The sequence below is a fragment of the Epinephelus fuscoguttatus genome, linkage group LG2, assembly GCF_011397635.1.
Source record: "Epinephelus fuscoguttatus linkage group LG2, E.fuscoguttatus.final_Chr_v1".
Lineage (NCBI taxonomy): Eukaryota > Metazoa > Chordata > Actinopteri > Perciformes > Serranidae > Epinephelus > Epinephelus fuscoguttatus.
The window spans coordinates 11,787,513-11,804,170 of NC_064753.1; the positions used below are offsets into that span (position 1 = coordinate 11,787,513).

At 39.0% G+C, this 16,658-nt stretch overlaps 1 protein-coding gene across 2 annotated transcripts in view; it reads left to right on the forward strand.

Moving 5' to 3' along the window:
- The window catches only part of cep89 (centrosomal protein 89), a 72,451-nt gene that overhangs the window by 707 nt on the left and 55,086 nt on the right, over positions 1-16,658 (forward strand). For both annotated transcript variants that reach the window (XM_049602319.1, XM_049602330.1), the window contains exons 2-14: positions 151-257; positions 1,177-1,323; positions 2,533-2,725; positions 4,819-4,870; positions 6,228-6,335; positions 7,203-7,442; positions 8,229-8,371; positions 9,799-9,849; positions 10,335-10,418; positions 11,229-11,332; positions 12,710-12,825; positions 14,073-14,253; positions 14,860-15,027. In XM_049602319.1, coding sequence (XP_049458276.1) covers positions 151-257; positions 1,177-1,323; positions 2,533-2,725; positions 4,819-4,870; positions 6,228-6,335; positions 7,203-7,442; positions 8,229-8,371; positions 9,799-9,849; positions 10,335-10,418; positions 11,229-11,332; positions 12,710-12,825; positions 14,073-14,253; positions 14,860-15,027 — 1,694 coding nt within the window. The remainder of the gene's footprint in view (positions 1-150; positions 258-1,176; positions 1,324-2,532; positions 2,726-4,818; positions 4,871-6,227; positions 6,336-7,202; positions 7,443-8,228; positions 8,372-9,798; positions 9,850-10,334; positions 10,419-11,228; positions 11,333-12,709; positions 12,826-14,072; positions 14,254-14,859; positions 15,028-16,658) is intronic.

Sequence of the window (16,658 nt, forward strand, 5' to 3'; positions counted from 1 at the left end):
TAGCCTTTTTGTTTTTCCTCAGTTTGGGTGTGGAACTGTTCGTTGTGCAAGAAAAAAAAAGCACTAAAACTCTCCTCAACCATTGTCATAGGACCCATATTGTGTGTGTTGTCTATGTGAACCTAACCTTCCTCTGTGTGTGTTGTGTAGAAGCACATAGCTCATGGTCTCATCCCTGCTGCCTCCATTGCTCCCAAGCCTGCTGTGCCTCGTACCCCACCCCCACGCAGCCCAGACCCCTCACCTGAGAGGCCCAGGTACCCAACACTCTCCATCACCTCCAACATCCCTTCAATTTGCTGTGTTTCCTCTGACGTGGTTTCCTTGTTAAACCACTATTTTGTTAGCCTGGTGTCACCAGACCAATTCGCAAATGCGGTGAAACAGGAGCTCTCGGATTTGTCTGGTTCCCAGGTTACTAGTTTTGTAATATCTAGCTTGTACCTGTTTTTTTTTTTATTTCTTTAGGAATCGAGGGTAACAACCACATGGGGTCAATGTCACATCATCATTTGTAGTGGTGAAAAGTTATAGAGTTTGTGCTTAACTGCTGAATGAATTCAGAGAAAACACAGCTTCCCCTTTTTCTCCTTATCCCCCACAATGCAGTGTCTTTAAGGGCAATTTCATGGGCAATATTCTCTACAAGTTCCCTTAGTAACATTTTGTTGCTAACAGATTGTTGACCCATTTGCTCAAGTTGTACATTTCCTGAAAAATGTACTTCTGTGTATTACCTGCCTAAGTGTGACTTCATGCTGTCCTGTCATAACAATTACTTATTATTTAAATGTGGTAGAAAAGCTGAATTCTTGTCTAATCCTTGAAGTTTTCATTGTCATTGTCACTGCAATGCGGAAGACTGTTGCCATTATTGACTTATCAATCACTACGCTTCACTATACATTCGCTTGTCTTCACAAACATAATTTCTTTTTGCTTAACATACTGTATCTGATCAACCTAGTCAGCAGTACTATTCTATATGCTGGATTTAAAACAACACTGTCAAACTCATTTAGGCAAACTGAAGGAGATGCTCCCTCTTCTAACAATGTACTACATCAATATCAGCATCAGAAATAACTAATTATGACTTGAAATGTTTTATTTCACAAGCAGTATGCATTTGTTGTGCTTGTATTACACACTATCTCTCTTCCTATCCATCTACAGATCAGCCTTAGCAGCAGCCATCTTGTCTTCTTCGCTCACTGGACAGACATGGGCCATCCCCCCTGCGCGGCCAAGGTCTTTCTCTGAGAGTGACCAATCAGAGTCCTTCCTATCTGAACCAAACATCAGCAGAGCACTTTTCAACAGGTAAACTCCCTCAATACACAAGCGTTATCACAAGCTTTGTGATAGATGATTCTAACTACAAGTGGTGGCTCCAAGTTTAAATCTGACCTGGGGCTGTGTATCGAGCATGTCACAGTAGAAAATGGGCCAAATGGTACACCTTTTTGCAGCAAAAGTATTACCTCAGCTCTCTCAAAGTAGAAATTGCAGGATTTCCACCAGGATTTACAAGAGCAAAGAGGTGTCTGTAAAATTTGACACACGACCAAGAAAAACTAAAAACTAAAATCGTGTTTACACAAAATATTTTACTTAGATTTCTCTTAATATCTTTAAAGGTATACTGTGCAGGACTTCCCTAAAAAACGAATATGAATAGATTTATACAAAAGTAATTCCTCTCAATCACCACCTATGACCCAGGAGAAGTGTGAGGCGGCACATTTATCTGTAGGGACCCAGCCCTCTGCCTGTACTCTTTTTCTTCTTATTTTGCTGTGTTGCTAAGATGTTTCTGGACACAGCTAGGTGAGGTGGGGACTTTATTTAAAGGTAATAAACACGTGCCAGACAATAAGCAGCACATATTCAAGAAGAAGCTATGAAAATTGTTGATACGGCACAGAAAGAAAGTGAATCTTGGGTTGGCTTTCACTTTCACTGACATTACTATTTATAAACAGTAGTTGACAATTCCTGCATAGTATGCATTTGAAATATAGGTCTGGGTTGTCTCCTGCTTTCCGTCATCTGTTTCCATGAATGTGTGCTCTGGTGCTGCAGGACACAGAATGTTCAGGGAGAGAATATGTATCTCAAGAGACCCTTAATCTTGTGGTGAGACTTAAAATGCTATATTTGTTTCTCTCTCTTCTTCTTTTAAGGAGGCTTTTATTGAATAAAAGGCATTTTGATATATCACAGTAGAAAAAAACACAGGTGTAAATGATTAAATTGATGATGGCTGAATTCTATTTAGATGTTTTGGTTTCAGGGATTTTGTATTGTGCACGCTGGCACACTGCCCCCGTGATATGGCTTACTGGAACCAATGTTAATGTAATTACGTCCATCTGTGCTTTTCTGTCTACGACAAGTCAAAATATCTTCTGTGAAAAAGGCCTGTTAAAAAAATATTTAACTTGTATTTTAAGAAAATATCAATAAATAGGATACAGCTACCTTTTCCTCCACTGTTACTGTGAGATATTATTTTCTTATCCTCCTCAGAGACAGATGGTCAGAGGATTTGGCCAGCGCACCACACCTGCACTCCCCTGACCACTCAGAGGAGGAGCTGGAAGACCAGGAAGACGAGGTGGAGAGTGAAGAGGACAAGGAAGAGCATGTTTACCAAACGCTTGACAGACGGGAGGATTGTTCAATCAGAGAACCTGTCTATTCCCTGCCACTGAAACCTAAGGTGAGATTCTACGGGGAGATTGCATTGTTTTGTATGAGCAAGTTTCTGACTAAAGTGTTTGTGTTTCTGATCTCAATGTAAAAAAATGTTGTCATTGAAAGCAAATCAGAAACATTCTTCACACCATAACTAACTGCTGTCAGAGAGTTTTTTAGCAAACTAGTTAACCTGGCTAAACCACTGGTAGCAGACCACATAGTAGGAATGGCACACCTTAATAACAACACGCATAACATTTAGGTGAGCCAGTTCCAGGCCTCTATGTGTATGCTGGAATAGACTACTGTTGTTATTTTTATCAGTTACACATGTGCCTTTCCTGCTATGACAAATCAGAATATCTGATTCTGAGTGTTTGTTTAGAGGGAGGATTACTTTTCTTTCTCAAATGTTTTTTATATTTGCATCAGTTTCTGATGTCTGTCTCCAAGTGTGGTTATTGTGATACCAGTCAGATCCACTGGGAGGCACAGTTGCACACAGAATAAAGTAAATGTAATTTATATCTTGTCTTTAACTGTAGAGGAGTGTTTTGTACAGTTTACTGTAACAGGATTTGTTCTGGTCAGTAGTCAAATTTAAGGCTGTTGCTTGCAGCATTGAGATATTCTTTCAGTGTTTCTTTGTATCAAAGCTGTTTTTTTCTGTACCATTGCAGGTTTTCTTCATTCGCCATATAATTTCTGTATATCCTGAGACTTGTCATGTAAGATATAATTGTTTGTCTGTGATGGTCCAGCCATTCAGGTGGCAGCAATTTGGTCTTATTCTAACTCTGTAATTGCATTGAAAACTGACCGCGTAATTGTGATATATGGTAGTCGCTGACAACAGGGTTTCAGTAGTGGTTACTTTTTCCCAGCTACACCTTAAATGTCTTTCTCTGCCCAGTCATAGTTAAGTCTATTCCATGGTCTGTATCTGTAATTTCTGCCTGTGAGATTCTTCCCAACATCCCAATGATTATATCCCAAGAGTCTGCTCTCACAGATTTTATTCCATTGTTTTATTCTATTCATATTCTTGTCCTTTATACTGCTACACTGGGTTGCTCACCTATAATGGTTCCATTAGGCTCTGTGTCCCCCTGTCAGTTGTCTTTCCAGGCTATCAGAGTTTAGCTGCCTGCTGCTTTATTAATATTCGTCACCAGTCAGCTGAAAACATTTTAGCAATATACAGGACAGGGTGTTTCAATTCCTTAATCATAAAACTTACATCTACGGTGAGTCCCCAGTTTAGTAGCATACATACAGTACTGTATTTTGATAGAAGAATACACATCCATACAAATACGATCCACAAGAAACATCTGTTCATGCCCTCATAAATCAACAGGACCATAAGCTGACAGCCACATTCAGCTGCTCTTAATCTTTCAGGGTGAGGATGTGAGTTAGTGTAAGTAATTCACTGTTTGTACTGTGAATTACTTACTTCATTTGTACACAGAGTTCGCAGTTTATTAGGTAAACCTCACAAAAACTAGAAGGTAATTCGGCTGTTTTGTCCACTGCATTTATATCAGTAAAGTAAATATAAAAACAAACAAACAAACAAAATACTTTATTCTATCATCATAGTATAAAAGGACAACGTTTCCCGAACTGTTGTCCTTTTATACTATGATGATAGAATAAAGTATTTTTTTTCTTCTACTGGGAGCAGCTACAGTGTTGCGAGTCTTTTTCTTTCTTCCTGATAGTTTTACCTGGAGCCATTAGACTTTCACTTATGGTGTAAAATGAACAGGTTATAGTTTCAGAGCATTCTTCATTCTGTCACATTCATGTTTTTCATTCCTCCTTTGCTTCTTTCCTGCTCTTCTGTTTCAACTGCGGCTCTTTCCTACACTGAATTCACCACTGTGACTCATTCACACTGCTTAAATGTGTCTCTAAAGGTTTGCAACAATAAATGTGCCGGCAAGATCTTATTTTCCACATTTTGACAGTGGCCATAAACGCAGTGGTCTCTGAAATAGCCCTGCACAAAAGGGATCCAGGCAGCAGGGCTTTGGAAATCTCTTTGAAAAGACATACTCATTATCTGTCTGACTGCCTGTCTGTTGGTTTTGCCTGTCTGTCTTCCAGACCAACACACCCGAGCCGATTCAGATGTCTGGCAGAAGCGTGCCTTCTCCAGGTACTAACTTCACACTAACAGGAGATGGTTGAACAACTGTTGGTAGATAGTATACGAGTGAATGAACACAGTAGTGACTAACTCATAGTCTGTCGGTAGTGGCAAAATAACCCCATCTATAAATAAGACAAAAGGCTGAGTACAGTGTTTGAAGCAATCTATGGAAGATGTGCATTCGATTGCTGTTTTATTAAGAGTAATGTACAGCCCAAAATTACAGTTTTAGTTATCAATGTCCGTATATTATCATTTTTTTCACTAGTCTTCTTGATTGATTCATTTAATCTTATAAATTTAAATACAGTACACAAATGTACATACAGCACTAAAATTCATCAGGACACTGGAATAAAGTCACACTACTTATTTCCGTTGTGGCCCTGAGGCTCAGAGGCAAGCAGGAAAAGGGCATGACATGAAAAATTATGAAAAAACAAAACATTTAAATTCAGAAACCGGTCCAAAACATAGACCTGTCCTTGAAAGGATGTTTCAGTACAGTAACTTACTCAGCATCCATTTTTTCAGCTGCTTTTTAAACCATCCAGTGAGTGGGAGTGATGTAATTTCATTTTGAGATTTTATTCCACACCATTGTTTTGGGTGTCAGTAAATAGACAACAGTATCTCTTAGCAGCTACCAGCAGTACATAGAGTAACTGGAAAAGTTATGAGTAATAGCTAACTGACAGAGGAATAAAGTCTAATGATGTAGCAAATGCACTTTGAAAATCTCTCAAATAGCACGAGGCAAAACAAATGAAATTATGATGGGTGTGTTGGTGTATTGTTGGCACACTTTAAAATTAGAGTGTGATGTGAAATTCTTGAGAAAAACAAAGCTATGGAGCTCTCACTAAATGTTGATGTACCTCCATTAATCCCATGTAACAGAGATGTACAGTTTTCTATTAAGAAGGTAAAATAAAACAGAATGGTTAGAGACTCAGCCACACCACATATGACTCCTCAGCCTTAAGCGAAGGACAAATATATAGCTCTTAATCAACCAAAATGTAGTTTCACAACGGACATAATGTAGCCTCACATCATTAGAGCTAAATGGAAAGCCTCATTATAGTTGTTATTACCAGCGCTGGCCTCAGGCTTTTGATGGTGCTAAATTAAAATGTTTTATGTGTCCCTGAAATGCTCCTACCTTAATCACTCAATTGTGTATGCTACATAGAGGTTGGCTACACTCTAAAGTAACTCATTAAACTATGGAGAAAGTCACTTTTACAGAGCAATGTGCAGTTCATGGTAAAATTGGGTTATATAGTAAAGCACATAGAACCCTGTACTACTTCTGCAATTGTGTTCATTTAATGATGGCATAATGTTTTCTTTCTTTCAGATTTCCCGGAAGAAACCAGTATCCAGTCTCCTGAGGCCAGCTGTGATTCTCCCAAGAAGAAAGCATCTGCCAGGAAGAGCCCTGGAAGTCGAAAAGAAGATGTGCCATGTAGGTGTGAGTCTGACAGTAACCTGCTGCGTGTCTGCTTCTCACTTTGTCTTGTATTTTTTCTTTTGCTAAACACTTGACAAATTGCAAGCTTTTGGGTTATAGCACATCAGTAAAAAAAAAAAGATTAACGTCTTTTTCTTTCTGTGCTATGTCATGCCATGACTGACCAGTACTCTCTGATGGGAATTAATATCTGTATCTGTTGTACTTTACCCTGGCACCAATCTTTGTGACAAGCTAAAGTATACATAAATAACATATACAGAGGTATAAGCCAGGTATATTCAGTTGTATTTAATGTAGTAGCAAACATTTATATTGTTAGGTTTTATTTCCAGGGTGCTCGGCATGCTGCATGTTTGTTTCTCCAAGCTTCCATGCTGCAAGATTTCTCACCTCAAGTGGGAAAGACACTGGTAGCAATTAAGGACAACTGCAACACACTACCTGCTACTCAGTGGCGAGGCACTTTTAAACAGTAGATTGGGTTTCTGCTTTTGTTTCTTGTTTTCTGTCTTACTGTGACAAGAAGCATTCTTCACCATATACCTCTATTATTTCATGATACATCCTCTGTTGCTTAGGTTATTACTCCTGTATATGATGCTTTCTAATACAGTTATTCGTTACCGTCTTTTAATATGGTCCAGAGATTGCCTAAAATACACTTTTAATATATATAAAGTTCAAGAAAATTTCTGTGTCACACACACATTTCTCTGTTGATGTAATCCCCATCTGAGATACTTCTATATTCCCATAAGAATTACATTTTGAGCCTACAGTTCTGGGGAATGTAGCACATTTTCACAATTTATTTCATTTCTGTACTGCCATTAAAAGTATTTCCCTTCCCTATTATAGCTGTGCTACCCATCTTAACCATCGACCATCCCAGCCAAGCCAAAACCCCAAAACAGCCTACCCATCTGTCCCCAGAGCCCAGCAAGGTGTCCAGTGAGGTGCAGAGGGAGGTGGCGAGGGCCCTGCCAGAGAGGAACACAAGGATGGAAGATGAACAGAAGCTACTGGAGGAGAGACTGCAGAGGCTGGAACAGGAGATCAGTCACAGCCAAGGTTCCTCAAACCTGAGGTCATCTGCAGGTAGAGTAACTCAGGAACCACAGGAGATAGACAGTGGGACAGAGAGAAGGAAAATAGGAAAGAAGGAAAGAGACTCAATAGAGTCAAATAAGGAGTAACAGGGGAAAAGAAATGAAGTGAAAGATGAAAAAAGGGAGCTGGAGATGCTGTTGGTAGATATGGCTCTCATCCTTGAGCTCCACAGCACCATCTCAGCATGCTGAGAAGAAGAGGGTGAGGGGGTGAGAGTGAGTGACATGAAAAGGAAATAAATCAAAAAGACTTAAATGATGGAGGGAAAATTGGCAGTTGAAATTGGTCGCAGGTTGACTCGATGATTAGAGACTCTGACCTCGTGGTGAGCAGAAAGAAGCAGCATGGAAAAGTACTGCTGCCATGTTCTCTTATTATACTGAAAGGGTGAAGTTCTGTTGTAATTCAGGGTCAGCCAGTTGATCACATGAAAAGTCAAAGCCATGTTGAAGAAAGACCAAAGCAATCTTGTAGTCACCTTTAATTTAGATTTCACTAGCCCTCTCTGTTCCTTCCTCTTGAAACCATAATAATCAAATGTGGCTATTTTTAATTAGGTTAAATTAAATTAAATTATTTACTTTCATAAAAATAAAAAGATAAAAAGCAAAGCTACTAGACATGCTGCATGAATATGGCTTTTGTTTTTTTTGGTAAATTGTTGGACATTTCTGAAACACTCTAGTGCGTTCTTTTAATTATTGTGGTATTCTGAATAAGAGCATTATGGAATGTCTCAAAAAATATTTATAACTTGCTCTTCGGTGCTTACAGGCAACCAGGCCGAGCTATTGAATTTGAGGCAGCATGCTCAGGAGCTGGTGGATGAAAATGACGCCCTCAAGTTGACAGTTCACCGCCTGAATGTGGAGCTGAGCCGCTACCAAACCCACTTCAGACCATTGTCCAAACAGGAGGTATGACCAGCTACAAGGTAGCACCTTTGCTTTCAATCAAAACCATGAATTGGCAGTTTATAAATGAAACCTCCGTCAAGCTGATTGTAGCCCCCTTGGAAGAGCTATGGGCTTGTGCCTTGCTCATGAGAATTTTGATAGAGGGCTTGCGTAGGCAGCCTTGATAAAGCTTACTTGTTGAAGAGTCCCTGCCATCAGGGACTGCACCAGGAGCCTTTCTCTTATCATTCAGCCTGTATCACTCTCGCTCACGTTGCCAGAATTTAATGGAAACAGGTGTATGTGTTCTAGTGAACTCTTCTCCTCTGCTCTCTCCACCAGCAGGAGAAATTTTAGTCTGTTTAATTCTGTACTGCAGTCCCTCCCCAATAGCTGTCTGTCCATTCTGGGTTGTTAGTGTTGTTTACACTGCAGAATTAAAGCTGGCCTTGGGTTTTAATCATGGCTGCATCCTGCTGTGCCTTCACACCAAGAGATCTGCTGCTCTCATAACAAACAGTTTGCTTCTGCTGTCGCTGGATGTCTCTGCTAGCACTCATTACTGACAGCTGTGGTGTGGCTGGTGAAAGAAGGAGATAAAGGAAAATAATAGGGAGTAGTTTTGTAGTAGATCAGTGCAGTACTACAATATAGGATAAGTCTGAATTAGTTTAATTAGCCAAGCTAGAATTTGTCTGCTTCCGTGGATTACATAAATATTGTCATTTGCCTTTGATTACCCATTTGTTCTGTGGTATAAAACTTTAATGTTCTTTGCTACAGAAAAACTGGATTAGCTTTGCTATGAAACTCCTCAAGCACCTGGATACAAGAAGCAGCAAAATAACATTTTCAGACTTTAATCCTCTGGTTCTATCAGTATATTTAATTACTTTGTGTGAAGGACAACATTTAAAGGTCAAGTGTGTAAGATTTAGGGGGATTTAGTGGCGTCTAGTGGTGAGGATTGCAGACTATAACCACTTGAAACTTCTCCTGGTTAGAGTTCCTCCAGTGTTCATTGTTCAGAAATTATTTGCAGATGTTTCCTCCTCTCCAAAATAAACAGACCAGGTGATTTAAAATGGTAACAACACTCAATAAAGCAGGTTTTACGTTACAAATTAATGTTTCTCTGAAGCTGTTCGGCTCGTCAGGGATGGGCTGCTAACTCAGCACCTGCTAATGTGTGCTCACCTTTTTTTCCTCTAATAACTTAAGATTCAGAGGACCTGCTCCCTATGCAGATATAAACAGCTCGTTTTAACAAAAACAAAAAATCTTATTTTCAGGCTATTATGAACTAATAAAAACATCCGTACTCTTTTGCCAATATATCCCCCTAAATCCTATGCACTGGACCGAAAAAGCTACCATATTAACAATGGTTTTGATGGTATGATGACTGACTTTCTTACTTCTTCTCTTTCTTACTGTGTCTTATCCAGAGCTCCAGAATCGGTGGCTTACCAAAGACAGGACCTCCTCCTCCCTGGCTGGTCAGTATCTTTCCATAGCTGTACAGTACATTACTTTAATGTGGCAGGGCAGTAGTCTAAGCTTATGGCTGGTTAACCATCACATTTAGCTAATCAGTCTGCTTGACGTGGCTGGCTAGTTTAATAGGCAAGTCATTTTTTTAATACTGTTGCATGATAATTGAAGATGGTACCTGTTAAGCTAAATTGGTTGTTTGGCAGATTAATGTGGATTTAACATGCAAAATCATATAAACCCAGCCTGGTGACAAATAACTGGTCTGATAGTTTGGAAGCTTTGGCAAAGGTTTGTACACAGTGACTGGAAACCTTCTGCATAGGTAGAGAAAATATATTTGCACCTAATATAGTTCAGATTTTTCAACCAGTGACACTAGTGGGCTAAAAAGTGATTTTTCTGCCTTGAATAAGCCCTATATGGAAAAAGATTCATGGCTTTAATGTTGTAGCTAATTTGGATCATTTGTCTTTGTCCTTTTTTGTAGCTTGATGTGAAGTATTTATCTCCTCTGTTGCTGGCATACGAAGACAGAATGAATGAGAAAGATGCACTATTGCAAACCACTGAGGTAAAGTATATGTGTATTTTCTTAACCCTCAATCACTTGTCATCTGATCATTCAGTAGAATGTGACATGTTATCAAAGACATAAGCAGAAAACTGTTGATGTGTTGCCTCGGATATATGCAATGCATGCGATCAAAACCTGCAAGACACAGGTTTATCTGACTGAATTGTCACAGTCATAATAACAGAGGGTTATTAACAGTGTGGGTTTTTTTATAGTACAAGACAACAGAGAGTTAAGTTTTTATTTTCAGTTATTTTCACATAGTGGTCTTATGCTATTAAGATTGCAGTGATAGAATGTGAGTAACTGTGTTATCATTTCTGGACAGAGACATTGCTGTTGTGTTTTTCAAATGTATTTTTTTGGCACTTCGAGCACCACAAGCCGAGTGCCGTCTAGTTCTATTATATGGGAGAAGAGGCAGACATCACTATGGCCGATATCTCCAACACTTGCCAGCTCACACCACAACAATCTAGATTGGTAAATAGCACTACAGGTAAGAGGAAAAGTATCTATTTTTGATTTGGTGGTGAACTGTCCCTTTAAAAGTGAGCTAATTTCGGTTACTAGAAAACTTAATTTAAGCCTAAAGATAGCTGGCTAACTCACTAATGTCACTACGTGTGACAGGCCTCTGAAGAACTGGTGCGTCCAGTTATAGTTGCTGTCATGGATTTTGTCTTGGAAAGGTGATCCTCAATCCTTAGCAGAGAGGTGGTCATACAGTTGAAGATTTCTTTTTTGTTCTTGTTTTGCTGTCCTTAAAATCAGAGGTCCCTGTGTGTCTTTGTCTGTTTACCACAGGAGGAGGTGAAGAGGTTGCGTGTTCATGTAGAGGAAGTAATCAAAGAAAATGAGAGACTCCATGATGAAATAACAAAGATCGGAGGGGTCACCCAAAAGAATTGGTAAGAAGAAATATACTCCTTGTGTGTGCATTGGTTCAGCACTGTCAGCACTTGCTTTGCCATTACCATTCATTCCCATGATGTAGTGAAAATAAAATACCTCTTTAATTCTCTTCTGTCCCACTGCTTGCCCATTTCTGGGTCTGTTACTAAGGCTTATATTGTGTGAAATAATGAAACTAATGTAGTAAAATCTTTACATCTTCTGTGCCCATCACTACTCATCCAGCATCCGGCTCGTAGTGCTGCTGACATGTACACATTTTCAGTATCTACTTAAATAGCTCCAAGAAGTGAGACAGAGACATTTGAACCTGTTTTAAATTGTGTATCAACTCAAGAACAATGTAAAGTTTGAGTGAGACATTAATCATGTGTGTCTTGATTTTCAATATACAGTATTTGCATAAATTTTACATTTAGTGCATTTGGCAGGTAATATTATTAGGAGCACTTACTTACTGAACTTACTGAACAGAAAACCAGACTTTGAACAGTAACTGACTGCTCCATATTCATGATTAATAACATCACCAGCTCAAGTGAAGGCAGGCAGGGACTACAGGTTGGATGCTCTACAACAGGGTTGAAATGAAATACTACCTTCTGTAGAAACATAATTCATGATGTATTATTATTTTGCTGACATATGAGACAAGTGCTAAGGGCTGTTTACAGTACATCCATCTGCATACAGACCAAGTAATCATTTAAGTGGCTCTCAGTCGAACACCTGTACACCCTTCATCAACTCAAGCTTGGTGCTGCTTCATCTGGTTTTCTCAGGCTTTATGGGGAGTTCTGTTTTTTCGAAGTGTCAGGCTGTTTGCTTAGTATCATGTATCATGTCACTCAGAGATTGTTGATTGTACTCCAGTGCACCACTGCATGACAAAACCAGTCATCAAGAACTAAACCACACAGATCAGTTCAGTACACATTAGAATGGTAATTTTTGCGTTTCCATTGTGAAAACTTGTGGGAGGTATCAATAGAACCGTTTCATGCGGTCCTCATTTTTCATTACTCCTCTGTTGAGGTACCTAATCACGCTGACCGGATACTGAAAGTTGGAGGCAGAAAGTTGTGGCTGGTTGTGAAGTTTATGCAACCACTTTTCATAAAGTGGCAAGTTTTTCATACATTAGTAAACCACAGCTGTAAAATTAAAGGGTGATTTGCTCTCTGTTCATTTTTGTGTACATTTAGAGTGTGGCTTTAAAAGTAAAAATTATTCCTATTTCAAAAAGATATAACCTTAAGCACCAGTTAGGCAAGCTGGCAATTATTAATGTTGCCATATTATAGCCGTTTTTTGTGATAGACATAATCTTTCTCTCTCTGTCCCTCTCCCCCTCCCTCCCTTCCTCCCTGCAGTCATCAGCTACAACAGCAGGCCCTTCTGGTTTTGCAGGAAAACCAGGTTCTGATTGATCAGCTGGAGGCTCAGCATGTGAAGGCCAAGGCCAACCACAGCAAACACTATTCTGAAGGTACAACAACCACAAAGAGGTACATCTTGGTCGACTATGTGGGCGTCTGCAAGCGCACCTGCTGGAAGGTGCAGGTGGGGTGGTACAATGTGAACACACAGTACCACGAATCTGCAGCCAAAGGCAGAATCTGTTTTTTTTAACAGTGAATAAGTACACTGATGATACAAGCAAGTAATACAAAAATTGTTTGGTGAAGAAGTTTATGTAATCGTATCAGTCAGATGCTATTTCAGGAGCATCTGACTGGACAGGAGTTCTTCTTGTAAATATTAACTTCATATCTTGTTAAAATATCACACAACAGTGTTACCTTCAGTAGGCATTTTAAGACTAAAGCATGAACCCCCCAATTTTATATGTATTTGGAAAGTTAGAAAGGAGACTGTGACGCACAGGATTAATGAGCTCCAGTAATCTGATGTCTCCTGCGTTAATGGGCAGAATAAAAAGTTTGATGTCCGTTCAGTCTGATAGGCATACAGGGTGTGTGTGGTTATTCTGTAGCAGCCAGGTTTCATTTGCATGTAATTTAATGAAAGTAGACATGCGTCATGGCGTTGCACTCTGGCCTGACACTTCTCTAATCAGGTGTTGCAGATCTATCAATATAACGTAAAAGATATCTGTTCTGCTACGTACAGATGGCAGCAGGGATTCAACAAACTGAAGGACAAGCTGTTCATACAGTCTAAAGCAACTGTGGACACATTCACTGACTTTCCTGCATTTATTCACAAACTTTTTTTTTCAGCCAGTTTCAAAGCATCTACTGATTGGGGAGTGTTTACTATAACATTTTGAATTACCATTGTTGTAAGCATTTAATGTGATATTGCTGTGCATTTCCTCCGAGTACTTAATTTGTTCTCGTTAACAAAATCACCAAAGTTGTAGCTTTGTTGTGGAATAACAACATCTAACACACATTTTTCATCAAAACATCAGTTACTTGTTCTGCACTGCCTCATGTCAATGGATCTTTCACCTGTTAGCACCTCTCCTCCCACCTGTGCACCGTGTACTTTGTGCTGGGTGCCAGACTACCACACAGATGAGCAAAAAATAGATCACAGTCAGGAAAATACCAAATGGTTGGAGCGCTGCCCCCCTAAATGTAAAAATTAAAGAAATTCTTAAAATGAAACAACAGGTACAAGCAAAAACGATCTGTGGTTAAAATTACATTGTTTATTTTATTCCATTTTACACTTCCACCTCTTCATGTCTCATTCCTCTCTTTGCAGTCTCCAAGGTGTCTAAGCAGCTGATGCTGTTAGAGGCAGAAAAGCAGCGATTGCAGGAGGACCTGGAAGAGAGCAGAAGGGAGGTGCAGAAAAATGAGAAGGAGGTGCAAGTTCTGCAGGCCTGCCTGAAGGATGCCATCACCTGGGAGGAACACTGCAACATTACTGGGAAACTCAGACGGTACTGCTACAGTGTCTCAATTAATCAAATATGTCTCTGCTAAAAGATGAACCAATCGGTTTTAAAAACAGTTCTGCTCCTGAACGGGGACACAGATTTTCTTTTCTGTAAAGTAGGTTCAAGAAAGAGAAGAACTGAACACTGAATAGTAACACATGTTCTTGCTTGATGTATGAAAGAGTGTGCAGTTCTTTTAATTTTGTCTTCCAAAAATGCCAATTGCCATCATCTTCTCTCCAACAGGTTTGCCAAGAGTTCATGTCAGTTCAGTTTTTGTTCAGTTTATTATTAATTCAGTTTACAATTGATTCGCAGCAGATAAAAAAACAACAAGGCAAGAAGAACAAGGAAGAGTAGCACCAGAAGCATTGCATTTTTTTATTGCAATAGAGAGTGGCACTGAGATGTGACAAAAAAATCTAATTGCTTTAGTTAATATGGCTAGGAAGGAAAGCTAAGTTAATCAAAATATGTAGTATAAAGATGTGAGTTAGCAGTATTATGAAAACTCTATCTCTAGCGACAGAATACACTTTGTTTAAAAGTGTTTACCAAGTGCTAGATGTTTTATCATAATGTGCTGTACAATTTGCTTTTGGCTCTCAGACAATTGGAGCAGCAGGAGGGTAGGAATAGGAGTGAGATGGACGAGTTGCTTCTCAGATTGTCCAGCCTGCAAGAGGAGAATAGGAGTCTGGCTTTGGACAAAGCCAACCTGACAGCTGATATAAAGAGAATGGAGACTGAGCAGGAGCTCACCAAACAAGCCAACAGGTACTAAATATACTGCTGTCTTAGTCTGATATCATCTCACACATGAAGCCTATAACCTGCTAGTTGGCCACCCACAATTCCATCACAACACTTTAAAGAAGTGTTTGACACCGTCAGTTACCAATAAGAAACTCCTCCTTACACTGTGGTTATGTATCCTCCCTCATACTGTGATGATAAGTTGTTTGACATTTTCAAACAGAAACCTGCTGACACCACACAATTGACTTAAATATTTAGGCCAAAAGTGTGGGAAGATGTTAAAAAAATGTTGCCTTTCAAACCAAATTGTGTGTGTGTGTGTGTGTGTGTGTGTGTGTGTGTGTGTGTGTGTGGGAGGGAGTGTACTGCTACTGTCACTATTCCTACTGCTTTTGCTGCTTTTACTGCTAATGAGACCAAAAATGTGCAGTCAACATTGGTCCAACTTTTGTTTTGCATGTTTTATAATTTGATTTTTTTCGGCCCAAAGTTATGCAATTTGCAGATCTCTTTAAAAGCAGGACTCCCTTCATGATTCTTTTCACTGTCGATTGTTTTCTCAGTCTAATCAATTAGCTGTTTGAGCTATAAAATGACAGAAAATGGTGAAAAATGTCAATTAGTGTTTCCTAAAGCCCAGGATGATGTACTCAAATGTTTTGATATACCCACACCCTGAAGATACTGTCTACAGAAGTTGACTGTCATACAGGAGAGAAGAAACTAGACAATTTTGCCATTTAAGAAGCTTGATTTTTTTTTTTCTGTAAAGTTACTCAAACAGATTTATTGATTATTAAATAAGTTGATAAGGCAATTATCATTGTCCTACATTATCAATCCAGTCATCATGCCTCTAGATCTTATTTAATTTTGCAGTCCACTTTAAAAGGTCAATTTAAAAGATGGTATTTTTATAAATCTATTTAAAATAAAGAATTGAGGTTGTGGTTGGTGCCTCCACAGTGGAACAACCCATGCAATTTTTTACACATAAATTTTGTTGTGCTTGAATAGTCTCCTTCCCTCAACCCCTTTGACCTACTTTAATATCTGTGTATAACAGTCTGTTCTTATGTGAAAAACATAATAATGTAAAAAAAATGCCAGAGGAGAACCGTGGAAATAAAACTATGTAAAAATATAAGTTGGCAATTAATTTAATAGTAAACAACTAATCGATGAATCATTGCAGCTCTATTTAAAAGTGAATGACAGCATTGTTGAATTGACTTTGAAAATCTTCTATAACTGATATGTGGCCATTAAAGGGGACTTTCACAATTCCTCTGGTCTAAGTCAGTCCAACAATGTTAGTAAACATGAACAACTCTCCCAAATCCAAAATCTGGAGTGCTAAAACTTAAATTTGTGATGTCACAGGGTATAAAATCTGGAGCTGCTCCATAGACAATGTTTTGGGGAAAGATTATGTAAATGACGCTGAGAGCACCAGGGAAATGTTCTAAGCATTTTTGTCTTTTAGCACTGAGAACACCACAACAGAATAAAGCTCATTTAGGTATAAGAATGAAAACAAATGTTTGGTGGAGTGATAAAATCAGGCTTCCATTTATTGTCTGTGGAGCAGCTCCAGACTTTATACCCAATGACATCACAAGTTTGTGACTTCTGTGGTTTCTGGGTTC